The sequence below is a fragment of the Mus musculus genome, chromosome 4 (assembly GCF_000001635.26).
Source record: "Mus musculus strain C57BL/6J chromosome 4, GRCm38.p6 C57BL/6J".
In the NCBI taxonomy this organism is placed as follows: Eukaryota; Metazoa; Chordata; class Mammalia; order Rodentia; family Muridae; genus Mus; species Mus musculus.
The window spans coordinates 144542949-144565445 of NC_000070.6; the positions used below are offsets into that span (position 1 = coordinate 144542949).

General features: G+C 43.1%; 1 protein-coding gene and 1 pseudogene across 1 annotated transcript; both read right to left on the bottom strand.

Annotated features, from left to right (window-relative positions):
• On the bottom strand, positions 2405-5681 carry Gm13126 (predicted gene 13126; annotated as a pseudogene).
• Positions 12052-22186, bottom strand: Aadacl4fm2 (AADACL4 family member 2). Its single transcript, NM_001085542.1, has 4 exons — positions 22022-22186; positions 18184-18400; positions 15672-15735; positions 12052-12826 (listed from the first exon to the last, which is right to left on the bottom strand). Exons 1-4 carry the CDS (start codon positions 22184-22186, stop codon positions 12052-12054), a joined length of 1221 nt encoding a protein of 406 aa, NP_001079011.1.
• Between the last annotated feature and the right edge of the window lie 311 nt (positions 22187-22497).

Below are 22497 nucleotides of genomic sequence, written 5' to 3' on the forward strand. Positions count from 1 at the left end.
GCCTAACTCTGGACTAGGATTAGATGTGACTCTTTCCTAGTTGAACCTCAAAGGACACAGATATGCTATCTGTTCAAAATCCAAGAACCCTGTTAATTTTTCTCAAGTCATCCACCCTTACATATTCTGATTGTGAACCTTGATCTGCTGTAAAGACGTTCCTGATCTCCCACATAATACATGGAGTCTGTCTGTTTTAAGATCCTTACCCCAGTCAGGAGAAATACTACAATGGTTAAGAGCATTTGCTGCTCTTGTAGAGGACCTGGATTCAGTTCTCAGCACCTATGCAAAAGTTCACAGCCACCTCTAACTCCAATTCGAGGGGATCTGACAACCTTCTGCTCTCTCTGGGCACTACACACATGTGTTATACTTATATATATGTATGCAAAAGTTCATACCATAACAGGGATCTATACCTTAGTAGGCTCCAAGACCTTAAAACTAGCTCCATGCAGGGACTACCATTCAGGCTATAAAACTCAGCATCTAGACAGCACCACCTGCCAAAACTAAAACAAAGGTCTAATCCAACAACATCCAAACACTTTTGCGGGAAAAAAAAAACTCAAAATGTACTAGCCTTGCTTTTTAGATTCTGAAGGTCTGTTTCTTTCTAACTGTTCTTGTTAATTGAAGTATATCAACCCATAACATTGTTTTTGTGCTTAAAACCTGATCCTGAGAAAGGCTCGATGCTATACTGGGATCCTGCGCATGCAGTGTAGTTGCTGGCTCACTAATAAAGACTTTCCATTGGCTTAAACTCATGTCTGAGCAGTCTTTTCTGGTGAATATCCCCCAACAATACCCATAAATTAAAAATAAATGAAACATTTTCTTCAGAAATCCTTAATTCAATCAAAAAAATTTCCAGTTGAAGTATTGGCCAGTATCTTTCACAGATTTAGCCTGTCCTCTTTGACACCATAACCTCTTGTTCCTAGCTCCTGGATTAGCAATGGGGCAGGGTACATGAATTGACTTTTATCCACAGATAATGCTGTTACATAATGGGTTGTACATGTTTTTATTCATGGATGCACTTGGGTGAACTTTTAAATAGAACAGGTTTTTCCTATTTTGAGGAAAAGGACAAAGCAAATTCGAGTTTCACAGTCTGCAAAAGATATCATAGCCTTCTCATAGAAGGAAACCCAAACATTCACAAGCTAAACCCTCCACAAATCCCAACGGCACAAATTTCTAGTTATGGCAAGCTTCTGTTACATGTGAATTCAAATATTTTAATTAATCGCAAATTCATTTTGTAAGATGCTACAAGGACAGGAGTCAGATTTAACTGAATCAAACCTTTAAGAAACTCAAGAGGGTATGATGGCCCTTCTGTTAAGCCTGCCAAATATAAATAAGCCATATGATTTCTCTGTACATGAAAGGCCAGGGATTGTAGCACATATTTTGATGCTGAGACCCTCAAAGGGAAGAACAACTGCCTTGTTGTTTTAAATTATATACAATGACTCAGGGCTGAACACTAAACTCCAGGACAAAACTGTCATTTGCCTGTTAATGAAACAGGTCAAAACTCTGAGTGGCAAGTACTGACTGACAGTTTGTATTCCATGTCAGGCTTCTTATGCTCTAGAAATAAAAGCCATCCTCTTCAATCAGCAACTCAAAGACACAGTTCTGGACTACATTTTTAGAAACCCCATCTGATTTTAAAACCTTACCAGAGACTGAAAGGACCAGCTCTATTGTTTGTCTCACAACCACTTCTAATTCGGACAGAGGATAAATGAAGGTCCATCAACAAACACTCCTTGTCAAGCCAATAGAATTTCTGACCTGGGTGGAGTCCTAACATTTCCAGAAGGGCAGGTCAATCATCTGGCCAAAAGACCACCTCTTAAAAAAAAAAAAAAAAAAAAAAAAAAGACAAGAGGAACAATTGTACTTTAATGAGACACTACTTGGCCTACCCAGAATTCCTGCTTCTCTGTGTAATCCTCTCAAGCCACAGTGAGGTTCAGCTGGGTCTGCCCACATTTCTGAAGCCTGAGTCAGGAAGGTATTTTTCCTTTTTCTGACTCTTTCTGATGCTGGACAGAACCTAAGTGTGCCTTTTCTGACACTTGGTGCTTCTTATTCTTTCTCTAATGCCTCTTTCCTACCACCATGTAGCTGTTTGTCTGCCATTTTCTCTCTCTTTTCTCCATTAATTTCCTCCAGGCAGCTGCTGAGTTTGATTGCTTGCCTGCACTGGGCTCTTTTCTTTTCTTGTCTTTCTTTCTTCCTTTCTTTTCTTTTCTTTTCTTTTCTTTTCTTTTCTTTTCTTTTCTTTTCTTTTCTTTTCTTTTCTTTTCTTTTCTCTTCTTTTCTTTCCCTTTCCTTTCTTTCTTTCTTTCTTTTCTTTTCTTTTTTTTCTTTCTTTTTTTTTGTATCAACTCATCAAATTTTATTTAGAAAAAAATGGTGGGGTTGAAAAAAGTGACACCGGTCATTACGTACGGACTTAGAAGCATCCACCCTTCTGTAGCACCTTAGTCTCTTCTCTCAGTTTAACCTCGCACAACTTGTAGAGAAAAGGTCAAGTCCCCTGCCGAAGCAGAGTGGATGGCGGAGGTGCTTGAAAGCGGCCAGAGAAGAGCCTCAGGCGATCGATGTTGTGGTGGAGGACACTATGCAGCACAGACAGATGTGGTCCTCCTTCAGCTCCACCCTCCCTGGCAAAGTCCCGGATGAAACGGCCACGCTCAGACTGGAAGATGAACTTCTGGGGCCAGGTCACATGCTCCCGAAGAAAACCCCAGACACTAAGCAGCAACAGACGCACTTCAAAAGGTGCCAGTTGGCTAAATATCTCGTGCATATTACCCAGGGCTGGTGGCAAGAGGCTTCCCTCAGCCATGATAACCACCAGGATAAGGATGCCTCCAGATGCCAGGGGGAGTGGGTTGTATCAGGGTGTTGAGAGGTTTCCCAACGGCTCAAGAGGGCAACCATCAGCCCCTGTAGCAGCACGGAGCAGTAACACAGGGCTGGGGGAGCAGCTGCTACCAGCTTCAAAAGTTCAAACAGCAGAGGTTGTTCCTGGAAGCGCCTACCAATTCGGAGATCCCGCTCCATGGTGGCTCGGGCATGATCCTCTGGGGGCCAGGCCAGCTCAGCACCAGCTGCATTAGGACACACGCTCTCCACTAAGGTCACCGCAACTGCTTTGGCTGCCTCTGGGCTCAGGTGGGAGCCCCCCAGTAACCCTTATGCTCACTGCTCCCTGATGCGCTGCAGCAGTGCACTAGGAGGCTAATGAGACTCTGGGTGTTATAGATCACTTCTTGATGGTTTCGAGACTGAACAATTTTAGGTGACTTTAAGCCACGGCCGATGACTCCAGCATGGAAAACTGACCAGATCCCCCCAGGACCTGGCACTGCTGCAGTATGCCTCCGGTTAATGTCCAACAATGAGGCAGAAGCCAAAGGGGTTGAGACAATTGAGAGAGTCTCATTGTCTCCAACCATTTCCTCTCCAAACAGTTCTGTGTTGCCCCTATGTAAGGCTACCTCTACAAGCAGCTGTAGGACAGCCTTGAGCCCAGCTGGGGAAGTCTGAGAAAGGCGGGTAAGAAGCTGAGAGGCTGAAGCCACACCAGGAGGGCCATGCAGCCTTAGAGAATTGAAGAAGTGGTGTACTCCAGCTCTCACTAGTCCCAATAGTTGGGAAGGGGACAGGGCTTCAGAAGGAAAGGGACATACTGCAAGGAGGGAGGCAGCAGCTTCAGCTACTTCCTCCTCTGGGTGTAGTAGGAGAGGAGCCAGATCAGACAGGTGAGCTGAGGCAGACTCCCCAAACCGGGCCCCTAAGGCTGAAGGGCCCTCATCACCCTGCTGCTCCCATCCCACCAACAAGGCCAACTTGCGAAGAAACCAGGCTGTGAAGGGAGGCTGTAAAGTCCAGGCATGCACTTGAGCCAGGCAGCTTCAGAAGGCCAGGGGAAGAAGGCCAGAGAGACTGACCACTAGCTCTGCATATAGCTGGGTTGCCAAACTCAACTCTTCAGGGCTTCTGGCTCTGCTCAGTAGATGGTCCAAGGCCTCAGGTCCACAGCTAGGTTGTGTATAGACAGACAGTAGGCCAGGAGCTGGTGTTGCCAGAGGAAGCGCTTCCGTTCTAGCCGTAATGTCTTTCCACACAGCTCTCCAACATGGTTTCGTAATGCATCAAGAAAGGGCACTGGAAGAGGAGGTGAGGGTGGGCCCAGCACTCCTTCTCCAGGAGCCCCTCCCCGATGATGAACCAGTTTTTGTAGATGTAGCAATAGCAGCTGGATCAGCCGGTCATAGGCCTCTCTCATGGTGTCTGGCACAGCCAGGCCCTGGGTAGTAATAACTGCAGCAGGCATTGCTGTGTCCACTAAGAACTGCAGCAGGCGGTAGGCACCAGTCCCAGAGGCCTATCTCACTAGATGCACAGCCAGGTTTAGCATGTTGTCTAGCTCTTCTCTGGGGAACCCCTGCAGGGTGTTGTTGCAGCTGGCTTAGCACTGCTGGGGGCTTGAGGCAGTCCACAAGTTCTCCAGACACTGTGCCTAGCAAAACTGGTGACATGACTGCCAGCTGGAGTAGGAAGGGAACTGTGGCCTGAAGAGAGGGATCTCCATTCCGGCCCCCAGAACCCTCTGCCAAACTATCATGAAACATGCGCAACAGTTCCCGTCAGATGCTGTCTCCATGGCAGAAAGCCAGGTGACTTGGATGCCTACAGCTGAGGCAATCTTGGGTACCCGTTTTTCCCCAGGGATGGCAGGAAATCCAGGGAAGGAGTCTGTAGAGGGGGTTTGAGAAGAACTTTCACAAGCACTAGCTCCTCCTCCAGCCCCACTATGGACACAGAAGTCCTTAAGGCCACAAGAGAGGACTCGGGATAATGATGGTGCCAGGAAAAGAAGAGCCAATAAGGGCCACAACCCAGTCAAAGTGTGGGGAATGCTGGACAGAAGTGTCTAGCAAGGAATCCACACATGCATCTGGGCAGCTACCAATGAGGGCCGAGAGGCACTGCACATAGATGTCCATTAATGTACGGGTGTCCCTGCAGCTCATCCACAGCTGCAGCAGTTCATTGCGAGAGCCAGTGGCATGGGGAACACGCTGATGCTGACCTGAATATGTGCTGCTCAGTTGTCCCATGAGGTCAATGGACCACGCACTAATCACAGGTGCCCAGACCTTTGGGTTGGCCCGGATAAACTCACACAGCACCTGCTGCACTTCATGCACCACATCCTCTAAGCCAGGTCCACCAGTAGGGACATGGGATGGTGAAGGTGGACGGAGGTGAGGTGGACCAGCCACAGGACTTTCTTCTAGGGCAGCTAGGTGGGCCTGGACACTCTCATCAAAAACACCTCTCAAGTGGTCCAACACAGCAGCCTGAGCAGGTGGCAAAGAACGGAGCAGGAGAAGACCACATTGAGCATGTTCACGAGCTGAGAGCTGGTGGCCCAGAATAGGGTCTACACCAGTCAGAAAAGCCTTGATTTCTTGGGACAGCTCCTGAGCACTGAGAGGCACAGGACCGTGGGTGGCAGGGGCAGGTCCGGGTGGCCCTGGGGCCCTGGGACCCTGGGAGAGTGGCACAACGCGGACATCCGGGAGCCCTACCCAGAGCCTGAGGCGGGAGCAGCGAAGCACAGGCGACGCATGCGTGCTCTTTTTTTTTCTTTTAAACTTTAATAAAATTGACTTTGATCCTTCATATGAGTCCATTACTAAATTGATTTATTTAGTTTTGTTTAGGTTTTTGTGTAGTTTTTGTTGTTTGTTTGTTTGTTTTGTTTGTTTGTTTTGAGACAGGGTTTCCCTTTGTAGCTCTGGCTGTTCCGGAACACATTATGTAGATTAGGCTGGCCTCAAACTCATTAAATTTCACATGTCTCTGCCTCCCAAGTATTGGAATTACAGGTGTGTATCACCATACCCAGCTTTTAATTATTTCATTAATGAGACTAAGAACCCCAAGGAGGGAACTCAACTTTTCTGGTGTCATCTCATGACCAGAAAGGGAATCCCTGAAATTCTTGTAACAATACATGATGTCTCAGTATGAAGCTCTCAGTTACTACCTGGTGTCATGCCTGCCTGCCTGCCTGCTGCTATGATGCTCATAAACTTACCCTCTCAAACTAAGTCCTAGTAAACTCTTTCTTCTACTAATTGACTTGGTCATGGTGTTTTATCTCAGCAATATAAAATTAACCAAGACATCCACCCTCTGGTTGGCATGGAAAGAGAACCTCATAGTCAGAATTTCCCACACCCTGCCTAAGTCAGGCAGCATCACAGATTATAGAATATGAACCATAGTCCTTTTTGATGCATGACCCACTGACCCCTTGTTTTTGCAACTGATTAACTTTTTCCTGGCATAATCTTATTATCTGACACGATAAGAGGTAATTTATCTGACCTCTGTGGAAATTTGTCAAATAAGCAAGCAATCACCTGGGATCCTGTGCTTTCTGCCCTTGTTTTATCTTGGTTCCTTTATGAAAGAGCATTGTTTACTAGGTCTTCTAAGGTTACAAACTATCCAGAGACTCGGTTTTTTTTTTTTTAATTTTTAGTTAAAATTATAAAGAACTTGAAAAAAACACACATCAAAATTAGTCAGACCCAAAGTCTATACATTTCAATGAACTTCAATACAACTGCAATAGCTATTCTGAAGCTGTGGAGCTTCACATTGGATTTTACATTTTCACTATCAAATATATATATATATACACACAAACTACCCAAGGAAAAAAATCCACAACAGAAACAGAGTTGAACTTGAAAAGAAGTTAGTTTTATATCCTGTTTTAGCTCGTGTCCTTGAGAACTGCACTCAGTTCTTCCTCATGTCCTAAGACTCACCCTTTCTTGCTCTCTTTTCTACATACTATATTGCACCTACATGTGCATTTGTCTAAATATATACATATATATGCATGTATATCACACATATATGATTAGCTAACTTTCCATGGGATTGTGTGCCCATGATTAATATTGTACATCCTAAGTCCTTCTAGTTTTCTACATTTTTGATGTTTTACAGAGTATTTCCAGAGCCTCTTGATGATACTAGACTCGACAAACTATCTGACTCACCAGTTCCCACAAGCATCAATTCCCCTGGGCTCTATATAGAGGAAGAGCAACATTACAAGACTCCTGCCTCTTGGAAATACATGGATCAAGTTTGTCAGGGGAATAACTTCAATTTCCATTTGACTTTGGCTTATGGAAACCTCAATATCTGGGATGCACAGTTCATACTTCCTTCAATAGGAATCTCAAAAACTTTCTAAAATAATTCCTGATCCTTTATAACACACACCAAAAATCCAGACTCTAGTGGTTATTGATTGCATATTTGATCCATCCAGGGTGCTTTGCCCCAAGCTCAGATCTCAAGCTACATAATTTTAGGGGGGCTCCAGAGGTATTGGGGATCTCATATATTCCACAAAGATATCACTTTATTTATTTATTTATTTATTTATTTATTTATTTATTTATTTATTTATTTTTGTTTTTATTTTCTAAGGGAAGAACCCTCAAAAGATCTACCCTAGGCCTTTTGCATGCTTAGAAAGATGAAGAACTGAGGAAATTAGTATTTTGCAGGACTTAATTCTTCTCTATCCACTGGCTCTGAAAACTAACCAACAGCCCATTTCATTAAAATAATTCTCAAGAGTTAAAGGTAAGAGACTCCCCAGAGGATGGAGGCTGATATGCCTCTGTCAGGACACCTCTGCCATGGCAGGGGGCATGAAATAAGAAGGGACTGTGGGATGGGGAGGGAGCAGAATGGGGGAAGGCCATGGAGAAGATGAAGATAATTGAAGGATAGTGTATGTGACTATGGCTATTTCAACAGTAAAATTCTTTTATTTGTACAATAAACACATGCATTAATAATTATAATGAAAACATTTTAATGATGGATTACAATACTTGGTCAGATTAGCCATTCCTCGTCACTTGCTGCTTGCAGTTTTGCAGACAGAATCCATGAGCAAATGTTCCAGATGATCAGTTGAGGCTTTGCTCCAAAGTGTGGCATGGATTAATCGCCATGGTCAATGAGAGTGAAAGTTTGCCTGGAAACAAAACTGTGAAACTGAGGGGTGAACACCCTTGGGAGACCATCTACCTTGGACCTCTCCTGTGCTCTCTGGAAACAGAGGCAGTCATGGCCAAGGACACCAGGCTATACCAGCTGTACAAGGTGTGCCAGAAAAGTCCTCCCCAGGTAGATGAAGTGCTCAAAGAGGCATTGTTGAGAACAACTTCAGGGAAACCCAAGGGTTACTGGAACCAGATACTATTATCTTAGAGAAGAATGGAACCAACTTATAAAGTCTCTCTGGCATCCTCTACTGGCAAATCTGGGTACTATGACACTTTGCCATGGAGAAGTTAAAGGCCTAATTCTCTTTCCATATACATGATGACTGAGAGGAGTCTATATGTGAGCAACTAACATGTATGCCTCAAGAGAAACATATAAACTAGGAAAATGGAGATAGCCTCTACAGAACATCCATTTTCTTTCTGTGGTCACCAGAGCATTACATGTATATGCTGTGGCATGTATGTGGAGATCAAAGGACATAGTTGGTTCTCTGCTTCCAGCATATGGATCTTGGGGATTGAACTCAGATTCTCAATCTTGACAGCAAGAGCCTTTACCCTCCGAGTCACTCCACTGGCCCCAGATAAAGACAATTTGCTGGACCTCACCCCACTGTGCACAGAATTTGATAAGAATCCTATATGTTGTTTATTTTTCTACTAATTAATAATTTCAGGGAGGGTGTATTGATGCCAATGCATATGTGTGAAGGTCAGGTGACAACTTTGTGGCAATTTGGTTTTCTCCTTCCACCATGTGGGCTCAGGGGATTGATCTCAGTTCCTTGGTCTTGGCAGCCAGCATCTTTACCAACTGAGATATTTCACTAGTCCCTCTTAATTTTTAGTATAATATACACTCTGTGCTCATTAGTCACAGTACTTATGTTCCATGAGATTCCTGCAAGCCTGAAGGAGTGAATGTTAACAACTGCTTCCCTTATGTTTGTGTCATTGTTTTTTCCTAATTTATTTGTGTGTGTGTGTGTGTGTGTGTGTGTGTGTGAGAGAGAGAGAGAGAGAGAGAGAGAGAGAGAGAGAGAGAGAGAGAGAGAGAGAGAGAGGGAGAGGGAGAGAGGGGAGAGAGAGAGAGAGAGAGAGAGAGAGAGAGAGAGAGAGAGAGAGAGAGAGAGAGAGAGCGCCTGGAATTTAGGATTATTGGGTGTACAAAAGCCTTTTTGCCCACAGGTAACTAGGGAAACCAGGAGGGATGTTTCCTTAAAGAAGGGAACACCTGTTTTTTAGCCAGAAGGCTGGGAGTGGATGTCACTAAGTGATCTGGTGACATTTTTGTTATCTGTTGAAGAAAGCCTCATCCATGTTTATCCATCACTCTTTTCTCCCTAGATATTATCTTTAGTTCCAAGCTAATAGAATCCATCCTTACAGGGTATGTCTCGTGTACTTCTGACTTCTGTGTTACCTGAGTTGGACACCACAGTAGATTCTAGACCTTTCAGCTATTGAACCCACCCTTATGGTTGCATATAATTTGTAAAGGCATTTCTAAGTAGTCATACTCTAAGCCTTATTTGCACCTGAAATTGGAATGATTGTTACCCGGAAACCCTTTTTCTAAATCTTGTTGTTTTTAAATATGCCTACAATAAACCACCAAGCATCAGAATCTCTAGAAATTTTGATCTAGGTGGACAAAGTCAATTTGAATCAAGTTTTTATTCTCACCTCTTTTGAGTTCATTTCCCTACCTGACATCTGCAGAGAACCCCTTGACAGAGAGTCAGATTCTCTGGAACTAGAATTACAGATGATTGTGACCTATCATGTGAGTGCTGGGTACTGAACACAGTCCTCCATAGAACAGGCAGTTTAACCACTTAACCACCTCTCCATCCCCCATACTTTAGTTTTGTATGTGCTTCTATTTACTTTTTCCTTTGAGTTTCAAAGTTTAAAAAATGTTCTTCTGAGATTATAATATAATTACATCATTTACTCCTTCCTTTTCCTTCATCCTTTCCTCCCCACATATCCCCTCCTTTCTCTCATTCAACTTCATGCCCCCTTTATTTAATTTAATGATGTTGCCCACAGTAGGCTTGCTCTTTCCAGAGTAATTAACTCAGAATAATCTCCCATAGACATCCCCACAGGTCAACCCAATGTAGGCAATATCTCACTGAGACTTTCTTCATATGTCAAGTTGGTAACTAAAGCTAACTATTATACTTTACCCCTTAACAAAGTGACACACAAATAATTAACGTTTAACCTCTAACTTCTATTCACTGTTCTCAATGTTTTCCACCACAATAGAAAATATGGTCCAAGTTTAAAGATCCAAATTATCTTTCAAATTCCAAAATCTCTTAACTGTGAGCTCCTATAAAATAAAAGCATTTATTTTTTACATCAAATATTCTTACATCATACAATAGCATGCAATATTTTTACTCCAAAATGAAAGAACAGGTTATAGCAATGAAGTAATCATACCAAAGCAAAACCAAAATCCAGCTGAAATAATATGAAATTTTGCAACTCCAATGTCCAGTACTTGGGACTCATAATGTAATTGTGATTACAAAGAGCTTCAGTAGCTCCACTTCTCCATTTCTCCCACCTATACCACATTCAGCTTCTCCCTTAGACTTTCCACTCCACAACTGAAGCTATCCTTGGTAGACATCTCATAGTCCTGGCATTTCCAATAGCATGAGGTCACCATTGTAATTGAGGCATCATCTTTGCAGCTTAATTCAGTAGCCTCTCAGAGCCTTTCTTCAGGGACTCTGATCCTGCCATACTGTACTAGGCTTCATCAACTTTGCATGACCCCCCTCCAATCTTGCATCTTTAATGTCTTCAAATCCAGTACCATAGGGATGACATTTAAGACAGCTTAAGATTCATCCCAGTCCCCTTGGATCACAGTATCATGTATTGGGCTCTGTGTGTAAACCCCAAGGAAACACTTTTCTGGACATTTGCTTTCAAAGATAGGAAACCCATTCCTTTGAATGAGTTAGGATCCCCACAAGATGGTACCTTCAATGAGTGAGGTCTTTCTTACAGGTTGTTCTTTCTATTGTCCCAATGTAGCACTTTTCATATTCCAACTGGTCTCAGATACTCACAAGAGAGCCTTGACTTGAAAGCACGCCTCCTGGCAGATGAGTCTACTCTCCAATTAAAGATTTGAGTCCAGGCAAGGCTTAGCACTCCTCAGAGTTCAATCTTTCCTTCCATTCATTCCATATTCCCCATTTCCTGACTCTCTTTCTTATAAGTGCTTATGAAATTTTCTTATGATCCATCCTAAGGGCAAGTGGGTCTACAGAGTTCCTCTGCAAAGATTTTCAGGACAGAAAAAGAAAGTGTGAATTGGGCAGTAGCCAGTGATTTTTGGCTTCATCAATCAGAAGTGATATTGCTTTATTCTCACATATATAGATTCGTCCATCAGTGATCATGTGAGAGGTGGGTGACATCAATTTGGCACAGAGCTGTAGAATAATGCCTCTAGGAAATCCCATGATATTCATTCTCTAAGGGTAGTGGTAAGAGTTCTGCTAAGTGCACCACTGAGCATTGCCACTGAAGGAAGAAAACAGACATGGTGAGAACCCATGCACTCAGCAGGTTCTCAACTCTGTCTTATGTCTGACCTTTATGACCTTATGGCTTGAGGTATTCAGCAAAGCCCTTTGCTGATTACAGAAGCCATCCTTTACTTATTCTACTTATGTAATTACTATCACATAATTTTTCTTTCTTTTCCTTTATGGGCTTTGTTTTTGTTTTCTCATTTTCTACTCTGCTTGTTTTCAGTCTGCTTGTTTACTTTTTTTTAAGGGTTGTTCATTTGCAGTGCTAAAGCATTTAATTGTACATGTTGAGCAATTATTTAACCATTGGCTTCATGCTTGAGATCTTATATGCCCTTTATGAAACTGACTGTGGAACTCATAGCCTTTTTTGAGCAAGGAAAAGAGAGAGCGTTCTTATCAAATAAAACTATGCATCCATGAAATCCATCTTCCAAATGGCACCATGTCACAGGAACCCCCTGTTCCTCTAACCGTTTCTTGTAGAGTAAAGTGTCATCACGGAGAACATCATACTCACTGCTCACCAGGAAGGTTTCAGGAAGCTGAGCAATGATCTTGTCATCTGCCAGGAGAGGTGAGGTTTCTAAACTGAAAATATGGTTGGTTTCCAAATAGGCAGACTCATTAAAAGGCCCAGGAAATTCAGGTTGTCGGCCTTGGCTCTTGAATCTTTGGGGGATGTTGTCAGAGCTGAGCCATTTCGCATACTTTTTCCAGTGGTCTGGGGGTATAAAAGTACCTTTCAACATGGCATCCTTCCAAGACTGGTCAATGGCCAGATACTTACATGCACAAGTCATTAAAAATTTCCTAGAGAGAAATGGGACATCTGAATACTGCTGGTAAGATGGTAACTGAAAATTGACCCCCTGGACGACTGGATTAATCAGGACTTGAGCCCGAAACTGGGGAAGATCTTTTCTGGCCAATACCACCTGAGCAATAATGGCCGCAGCCCCAGCTCCAATGCTTTCTCCACTAACCACCACTCGTGCTGGGTCTACGCCATAGGTTTTAAGTTCTTTCAAGAAGTGGACTGTGGCATTCAAGCAATCATGGTAAGCAGTAGGGTGATGATGGTCAGGAAGTTTTCGGTACCTAAAGAGGAAACCAACAACAACTACAACAAACAACAAAAAAACATAGTATACTAGCACAGACAGGGTATTTAGTGAAGGTTATTCAAATAGTAATCTCTATGTTCAGAGAAGGCAGAGCCTGATTAAACCGTAAGACTGACCCAAACAAATCAAGATATTTTGGTTAGTTTTGACTGTCAATCTAATAAAGCATATTGGTATCTGAGAGGAGAGCCTCAAATGAAGAACTTCCTAGTTCAAATAAGCCTGTGGGCATGTCTGTGTATGGAGTGGTTACCATGCTTGTTAATTGGTGCAGAAGGGTCAATACCACCATGAGAAGCACAACTCCTTAGTATGTGGCCCAGAGCTATTAACCATGAGCTTACAAGCCAGCAAGCAAGGAGCATCCTCCATGATTCCTGTCATACTTGGCTGTGAAGTGAATTCCTTGGTTAGAGATAATGCTTTGTGTATTAGTAAGCAGGCTTGCCTTCAAGTTCCTTGATATTCCTTAATAGTGGACTGTGATTCAGAGTTATAAATTAAAATGAACATTTCCTCTACTGCTTTTGTTTTGGGGATTTCATCACATGACAGAAAAACAAACAAACAAACATAGGTGCAGAGTTATTCCCATTGTTTTGTACCTGACTTTGAAGAACCTAACCAGAGTCAGAGTGGCAGAGATTCTCCATTCAAATCCATATGGAATAAAAATCCCTACCCAGGATTATGCTAGTTGAAAGTTAATTGTGCTGATATTAAGAAAACAAGCAATGACCAGGACAAGGCAACGACTTTTCTTACTGCCTATCAGTCAAGATGGGGAGGCAAAGGTTAAAGTCAAGATGAAGTTGGTTCAGCTGGACATAACAGGGAAGAAGTGAGAAGATATGAGGGCAGTGAGGGACATCAGGAGAAAAGAGAGGGGGGAAGGTCTCCTTGTGTTTCAGCCTCTCGTAGGCATTCATCCCAGGCACTACTAACTACAGTTCTTTGGCATCCCTTCTTTGGCTAGACAAAATCAGCCACTGCCTCACAATACTCAACCAGATCTTTGTAATTCCCCACAAAATATCACTAAGGGTAGTCAGGAAGCTTGTTGCATACATCTAAATTGCAAAAAGGAAGTGTAGCACAAATGGTGTACAGAGACCAGTGGAGGAATGTTTATTTCTATGCTTTGCACACAAGAGATCTTTAGAGTCTGCAAAGCCTTCTGAGATTTGGGTTCCAAAAATGAAAGTTCAGATACCATAGCAACCAAGTAAGAGGAGGTCCCTGGAGATTCTAAAGATGATGCCTTTCTCTTGCCATCAGAGAAAATCATACACACTTAATGTAATGACTAATTATAATGATCAACTTCATCACATCTGAACTCAACAAAAATCCAAGCAACATGTGTGAGGGGTTTCGTGGTTAGATAAGTTGAGGTTGGAAGACCCACCTTAAATTTGGGCCACATCTTCTGGTAGAAGGCATGCCACATAAAAGGATACAGAACATGGAATTTTTGCATTTTGCCTTATTTCCCTAACTCTTGTTGGAAAGCTTATCCATCCTGTTCCTGAAACATTCCTTAGCTGGTATTAGAACCTATATTGTAATTCTAACATATACCCAAATGCCAGGTGTTTTCTAGCAATCCATTGAAACTTGCACACCAGATTGGGACTATTGAGATATCCAGTCTTGTAGACAAAACAACTATTGAATTCTTGGTCACCATTAGGACACAGCTGGATCATAGCCTGCAATGCACTGTAAGGAACTCTAATAAATCTCCATTTTCAATATATATTATATAATTTCTGTTGCTCTAGAGAATCTTAACTTAGTAGCTTTTTCCAGTCAAAATATCTGCACTATCTACCTAGCCTGAGGTCTGCTAAGCTGTGTGGGAGCGGAGGCAGTCTAACAGGGAAGCTTTGACTTTCTCATTACTTTCTTTTTAAATTTTACTATGTTCTATTTCTTCATGTTCTCTTAGAACAAGAAACAAAATTGTAGTAAGCAGCCCCTTCTGCCCTCATCCACTCAAAAATCCCTTTTGTTTCCAGAAGACTAGAGTTGGGTCTTAAGTCACTCTCCACCTTGCTCCCGGTGTGTCTGGCATTTGGGTCTGTGAGTTATTAACGGCACACTCTCATTCAAACAATAACATTGGCCTTGATCTGAGCCATCTTTCACTACTCCATCATCTTTCCCATGCCAATGCTAGCCTGATGAGAGGGTGATTACTCCATATGGTGGTTTGAATGAGGACTGTCTCCCATAGACTCAGATATTTGACTATTTGATTTCTAGTTGGTAGCACTCTTTAGCAAGGTTTAGCAAGCCTTTGGGGGTGGAGCCTTGCTGGGAGAAGGATATCATTGTGAGTGGGACTTGGTTTTTTTATATCTTTGTCCTATTTCCTATTGACTCTCTGCTTTGTGCTTATGATTGTGGATATGTGCTCTCTGCTTGATACTTCTACTGCCCTTCCTGATGCTAGCTGACTCTCAGCCTCCTGGAACCATGAACTGAAGTAAATTCCATTTTCCTTAAGTGTCCTTTGGTTGTGGTGTTTTATAACACCAACAAGAAAGTAACTAAGACACTCTGATTCCTAGATCCATCACTTATTTTTTTCTAACATCAATTTATTAGGTCTCTATTGGGTTTGGTGTCAATTGTTGAACAGTTTTATCTTTTCCCTGCCTAGATGCCTTTACATCATGATGTGCTTTTCTGTTTTACTTAATGAATGGCCATGGAGTTGTCAAGAGCATAATAGGGTCTTATTATCTTTTATTCATTCTACCACAACTGAACCAGGTACCCGATGAAGCTAATGTCTGTTATAAGCTACTTACCCCACTGCCATTACCACCGAATCTGTCTCATGGGCCAGGTAACTGCAAGTGTTGTGGTAAGAATCTGTAAGGCAAGAGCAAATCTAATGCATCTCATGAGGAGGATGTAGAATTTCTACCACAACCCTAGGACAGAAGTTTCTGCTATGAGTAAGAAGGTGACATCCTCTCTGTGTTCTGATTCTTTCCACCTCTGAAGTGATTCTGGCCAGATCTTTTTGGTAGTCAGTCACCACTCTCATTGTCAATGTCAGCATTCAAGAGGACCTTTTGGCTCATCTTTTGTGTTATTGTACTTTATAGTAAGGAAACCAAGGACCAGGAAGCTTAGGGGATCTGAAATGTACAAAGCCAAGACTGTGGAGTTTGGAATGACTTTCTAGGAACATTAATAATTTAATATATTTCACATTAGATAAAAATACACAAAGGCTAGATGGGTCATTTCAATTGGGGGATGATACGTCTGAAATTCCAGAAGATGGAACCTCTACAAAGACTAGGTTGGATATTTAGTAAAGTACCAGGCAGAGAACCTGAGAAATGCATCTTCAATTCAGCTGTGTACAGCCCTGGCTGTTGTCATCCAGAGGCACTGGTTAGTCTATGCACATGTTCTGTCCAGGATGCCCATACCCGCTGAACCAACAACTCTGAAGTGGGAACTCAGGAACTACAATTTGTGAATGTCACCAAATAATGTAGTAATAGCAGGAAATTGCTAGGTGGAAACAAGGACCTTCAATGATATGGTAAGAAGTGAAAACAGGTGCTGAGGCCAATGCACTGAGAAGTCTCAACTGAGGCAGGATGCTCCTCTATTCAAGGTTCTTAACAATCGTGCTGCAGCCTTGCTGCATACTAGCATCATTCATGCTTTCTTAAGTACAATTGTCTGGGACTCTCTTAAACAAAGAATGAAATGGATTATAGGAGGCAACTAGGGAGTGGGTATGACACTAATGGACAGTCAACATGGAGTCCCTCTTGACCACAACTTTGGCTCTTCCACCTGTTCTACTTCCATCCACTGTGTCCCACTCACATCTTTCCTTACCTTAAGAGCCTCAAGCTGCTTCAGTTTCAGAGTTTTGTACCTGCAACTCGCCCTACTTGGAGTGAATAGAACAGGGTTGTGATAGGTGATGTATCTCTGTGGATACTGAACCTAAAAAGCATCAGGACTTCAACAACTCACATAAGTAGTATTTCTATGTTTTTTTACACCACTGAAGAGCATGGCAGTCTAGGCTTCCAAAGGTTTCTGGGATTGAGAATTGCTCCTGGACAGGGGTAGGAACCATACCTTGGTTCTGGTCATAGTTAATTTGTGAGTATCATAGCAACACCTTCAGCTGTAAAATAGACATGGGTATTTCTACCACCAGGTGGCAGCAAGGAACCCCTATCTCATCCTGTTCTAGTTAAGGAGGACAGCCTATGCTTCTTGCTCATTCAACCATGAATTCCTTTGTAAATTTATCTTTTCACTCAACCATCAACAGATAATTATATACATGTGTTTATACAGTCAGTCAAAAATACAAACAATAAGGCCAAGCACTGGGGATCCAGCAACACAGCACATAGGTCTTCTTTCCCTCTTAGCATTCCCATTCTTACTAGGGGCAGAAAGACAGCAAACAAGGAAACACAGGGATTGGTGAACCAAAGCAAGAGCAGATGGTGACAAATACCATAAATATATTCAACAAGAAAGCTGTCATGAGTGGAGTTGGAGTGTAGGAGCTTAATCTCAGAATGGCAGAAAAATTCTGTAGGTAGATGTTGGTGGATGCCATGCTAGAAAGGACATTTGTGAAAAGGTCCAAGATCAATTGCATATTCACCTATTCCAAGCCCGTCATGAGGGGAGGCATGTTTTGAGAACAAAGGAGCATGTACATAAGACCAAGAGTGATGAGCTCACCGTGTCTACTGTGCATAATGACAAAGTTTGTGTTGCAGTATAGCAAGGGCAGAACAGGACAAAAGTGACTGTATGGTGGAGAATATCAAAGAGTCAAAGAAGAGGCTAGGCTGCCTGTATTGAGATGTGCTTTAAGACCCCTGTTGTTGAGAAAGAGGAGAAGCCTGCAAATTAGGAAACTGAGAAGAGGGTTGCCATCATGATTCAAAGCTGAAGGGGTTGGGTAGTTACAGATTGATTACATTATGGTGGTCCAGAAGAACTGGGGGATATGTGTGAGTTTCAGATCTTGGATGAGCCAGTGGCTTTGAGAATGAATGGACAGAAAGGAAAATACCAAGTACTTGGCCATGTGTGACCCTGTGTTCCCTCCTTGACTAAGACTTATTATAGAAAACATTTCCATAGACATGCCAAACTTATTGATTGACACAACCTGCAGCCACAATTTGGGCCCCCTAGAAGGATTTCTGACTGCTGCTTTCTTTAGCTACCTGCTAATAATTCCCAAAGGGAATGTAGATATAGTTAGGTCAGTCATGAGAACCACTTCCTTTCCCATGCTTCAGAAATGCCTCTTACCAAGGCTACCAAACACACCACCTCCTCCATGGTAAAAGATGATGCCTTTCCGGGGGCCAGAGGAGGTTGCCTTGGGCTGAAACAGTCTCACAGGAATTGTGCCAAAATGCATGTTCTTCACCAACACACCAAAGTTATTCTTTGATACCAAGAGGTCTTGTATAAAGCAGAAAAAGCGGGGCATGGGGCAAATTTTCATCTTCTCCAGTACATTCCCCTGGGGAGACAAAGAACAAAAGACCAGTTGGCTACAGTTCAAATCCACTTTATAGCTATTGCCCAGTTTTCTGTGTGGCTCAACTCAGGGCTGAACTATCTCTCCTAATTAGGTGGAATTGTTTATGTAAGCAAGTGAGTGCCTGGTTGTGAAACGAGGGACATGAAGTAGAAGAGAAAAGTTATGCTTCACTGACAGCAGGATTTCCCAGGGGCCTTTGCAACAAACACCAGATGCCCCATGGTGTTTGTTCTATGCTAGCTCTCATCTCCTTTCTTCAATCTGATACCTCATTTCCTAGGTATAAGTGCCTTTTCACACTGCTTTACCAATTACTTAAAAATACATCATGAGGTCTGGTGGTGATGGCACACACTTTTAAACTAAGAACTTGGGGAGCTGGGATGGAAAGGGGAACCTGATCTGGTATTGGGTGAAGGAAAAGAATTGAAACCCCGAGGGCCAGCAGAAAGAATGGACACAGGCAACCTTAGGAGGTAGGAGGTTGGGAGTCCCTCCAGAATGCACTGTGACCTAAAAGGTGAGAGACTCTTGGGAGGGACCTTAGATGAAATGCCCAACAGTGGGGAGAGGGAACTTATAGAGGCCACTTCCAGCAGGAAGACAGGGCATCAAATGAGAGAGGGGGCATCCCACAATCACAACTCTGACCCACAATTGTTTCTGCCTGAAAGAATTACAGGAATGGAAATGGAGAGGAGCCTGGGGAAAAGAAGGTCCAGCAACAGGCTCAAAGAGGGATCCAGCTCAAGGGGAGGTCCCAAGGCTTGACACTATTACTGAATCTATGGAGCAATCTCAAAAATGGACCTAGTGGGGCTAGAGAGATGGCTCAGTGGTACAAAGCACTGACTGCTCTTCAGGAGGTCCTGAGTTCAAATCCCAGTAACCACATGGTGGCTCACAACCATTTATAATGACATCTGATGCCCTCTTCTGGTGTGTCTGAAGGCAGCAATAGTGTACTTACATATAATACATAAATTAATCTTTAAAAAAGTGGGGGAGAGGGGACCTAGCATGACCACACTCCAGAAGACCCAACAAGCTGAGTTAGAGGCAGATAGTTGCATCCAACCAATGGACAAAAGCAGCTGATCCCATTGTTGAATTAGGGAAGGCTGAAAGAAGCTGAGGAGGAGGGCAACCTTGTAGGAGAACCAGCAGTCTCAATTAATCTGGACCCCTGAGATCTCTCAAACACTGGACCACCACTAGGCAGCATACACCAACTGATAGGAGGCCACCAATACACATACAGCAGAGGACTGTCAGGTCTGTGTTCATTCAGAGATGATGCACCTAACCCTCAAGAGACTGGAGGCCCCAGTGAGTTTAAAATCAGGTGGCATGGGGGGCCAGGGGGGATATCCACGTGGAGATGGGGAGGTGAGGGGAGGAGGTATGGGATGTGAAGCAGTATGAGGGTGGACAGGGCAGAAAATAAAATATGGAGTTTAAACTAAAGAAAGAAGGAAAGAAAGAAAGAGAGAGAGAGAGAGGGAGGGAGGGAGGGAGGGAGGGAGGAAGGAAGGAAGGAAGGAAGGAAGGAAGGAAGGAAGGAAGGAAGGAAGGAAGGAAGGAAGGAAGGAAGGAAGGAAGGACAAAACCAAACACAAACATACAAGCAAAAGTGGAAGAAAAGCCATTGTTTCTAATCCCATGCTCACATAATGACTCACATAGTCCAAAGTAAAGGTTGGTGCTGGCCCAATGCTTACCACAGACTTGAAGCTCCTTTGTAGTCTTCTCAGCTATGTGCCCCATGCCTAGTTCAACGTCTGCCCCAAACTATGTGCCCTACACTAGCTAGTGACTCAGTGATTTTTTTTCCTCATAGTTCTTTTATCCACCAAGCAGGACTAGTTCCCATGGTCTTTAGAGCTTTCTGGTTGCCATAAAGTGGGTGGGCTATGAAATTTACCAAATAATGAAATTTGCTAATGGTGATCCTCTTTTCCATGATATCTTGATTATCAAACATATGCTTGTTAGAAACTATATGGTACTCCTTAAGTGTGAGTGACAGGAATACAATCTACTGATAAGCCTGAAGTCAAGGACACTTTAGATATCTGAGGCATCAAAGGGTGGGACTATTACCTGGTAGCCTCAAATGTCTCACAACAGGTCAGCCTTGGATTATAACTACTGTATCATTTGAGGTGGAGACTGAATTGGTGAGTTCAGCTTGTTACTCTTAACAGGTGGATAGACACCAGGGCATGCTATAATAGTAGATTCCACCTAGATGATTAGATATCTGTAGCTTGCTTGTCATATGCTTCTTGTCTTAGGGAAAAGCACCAATGATATAAGAACATCTTTAGAAGTTGACACAGTCCACAATCACATCTCTTAATGCCATTCTCTTCCCTTCCCTTCCCTTCCCTTCCCTTCCCTTCCCTTCCCTTCCCTTCCCTTCCCTTCCCTTCCCTTCCCTTCCCTTCCCTTCCCTTCCCTTCCCTTCCCTTCCCTTTCTCTTTTTTACTACACTGAACTCCTTGATGACCATCTGATGTCCAGGCCCTTGGATCTCTCAGGCAACAAGATATGCATGTTCCTGTTTCCTCATCTTCTTTTAGTTGCTAGCTCAGGTGGCACATCTCAGCAAAACAGGTGTCCTCTGCCTCTCCCTAGCAGAAATTATGGTCTCTTTCTGACTTTTCTTCCTCATAATCAGAGATGTTCAAGAGTCTGTATCACTTGCTACTACAAGGAAGCTATGAGTGACGTTTGTCTTATGCATTCACCTTCCTGTTCGTAAAGCTTGGTTGGCACATGTCCAGACAATGCATTCAATGCCCAGTGTGGTATAGTGTATAATCCCAATGGACACAAAGAGAGACTTAGAATGTCATAGGGGATAAATACAGCACAGCACTGGCTCCATGCATGAGTCTTTTTGTGTTTGCTAGGAAATAAGGAAGGAGAAGTTTTCCCTCTTCTTCTCTGGAATGCACTGAGAATGGAAGGTTCTAAAAGACTTTTCCCAGAGTGGGCTGACAAAGACTGGGTCTGTCTCCTCATGCTCATCTCCAGGTCTTCTCTCAACTTTGGAATGACACTTTTCACCAAGCTTGACACTGTACAGAGGTCCAATCTATGCTTACTTAATAAAAGATCAATAGAGTGACTAAACACTGATGTAGTTCACCTAAGCTTCAAAAATGAAATAAGCATAAACCCAAAGAGGATCTTCAAACAACTAAGAAAATAACTGTACAAGTAAGTGACAATGACACTCTACAGGGGACCACAGTATTTAAGAAGTCCTTATCACAATGGCTGTCATCATCACTGATTGATACCTATTATCAGGTGCTCTTAAATTATACTGATCACCTGGCATGGTAGCACACGCCTTTAATCCCAGCACTTAGGAGGCAGAGGCAGAGGCAGGCAGATTTCTGAGTTCGAGGCCAGCCTGGTCTACAAAGTGAGTTCCAGAACAGCCAGGGCTACACAGAGAAACCCTGTCTCGAAAAACCATATATATATGGATCTTTGCCAACTTTTTCCCAGTGCCGGGATTCTCTCTATCCCCGATAGGACTGAGTCATAAAAACAGAAACCAAAACCAAAAACCAAAAAACTTACCAATGCTATTGTCAGCTGGAAGAAGTAGTGGAGCATGTGAAATTTCACTCGTTGGGGGATGGGAGGGGGAACATGTACAGTGAGGATTTCTTTTATGAGAACCCATACACTGACCCCCAGGACCAGGAAGGTTGCAGTGGTGAAGAGTGTTATCATCAAGATCATGGTGGTATTGTTCCTTCAGAATAAGCCGAAGAAGACCTATCTCCTGGAAAGAGCTTATAGAACTCTTGCCTCCACAGATCCAGGTGCCTTATAACACACAGAGTGACTTCAGAGCATGCCTCTTCCCACTACAGGCAGCTATGACATTCTGGGAACATCTTTTTGTGGTGCTCAAGGGATTACATCAGATCCCCACCTGGAGAAGATCCCTGGCACCTTGTCCCCAGGGCAGGTTGGGCTTTATCATAGGACCTGGAGCATCACCAGCTGGTTAGAAGTGTGACACAGTGTGAGGAAGGACTGATGGCAGA

Bases quoted from the DNA above. Each gene is read 5' to 3' on its own strand.
- Aadacl4fm2 (NM_001085542.1), bottom strand. From the start codon at position 22,186: ATGATCTTGATGATAACACTCTTCACCACTGCAACCTTCCTGGTCCTG. The intron at 18,401-22,021 runs GTAAGTTTTTTG...TTGTCTCCCCAG, and splicing joins TCCAGCTGACAATAGCATTG to GGGAATGTACTGGAGAAGAT. The intron at 12,827-15,671 runs GTAAGTAGCTTA...TTTCCTCTTTAG, and splicing joins TCGGTGGTAATGGCAGTGGG to GTACCGAAAACTTCCTGACC.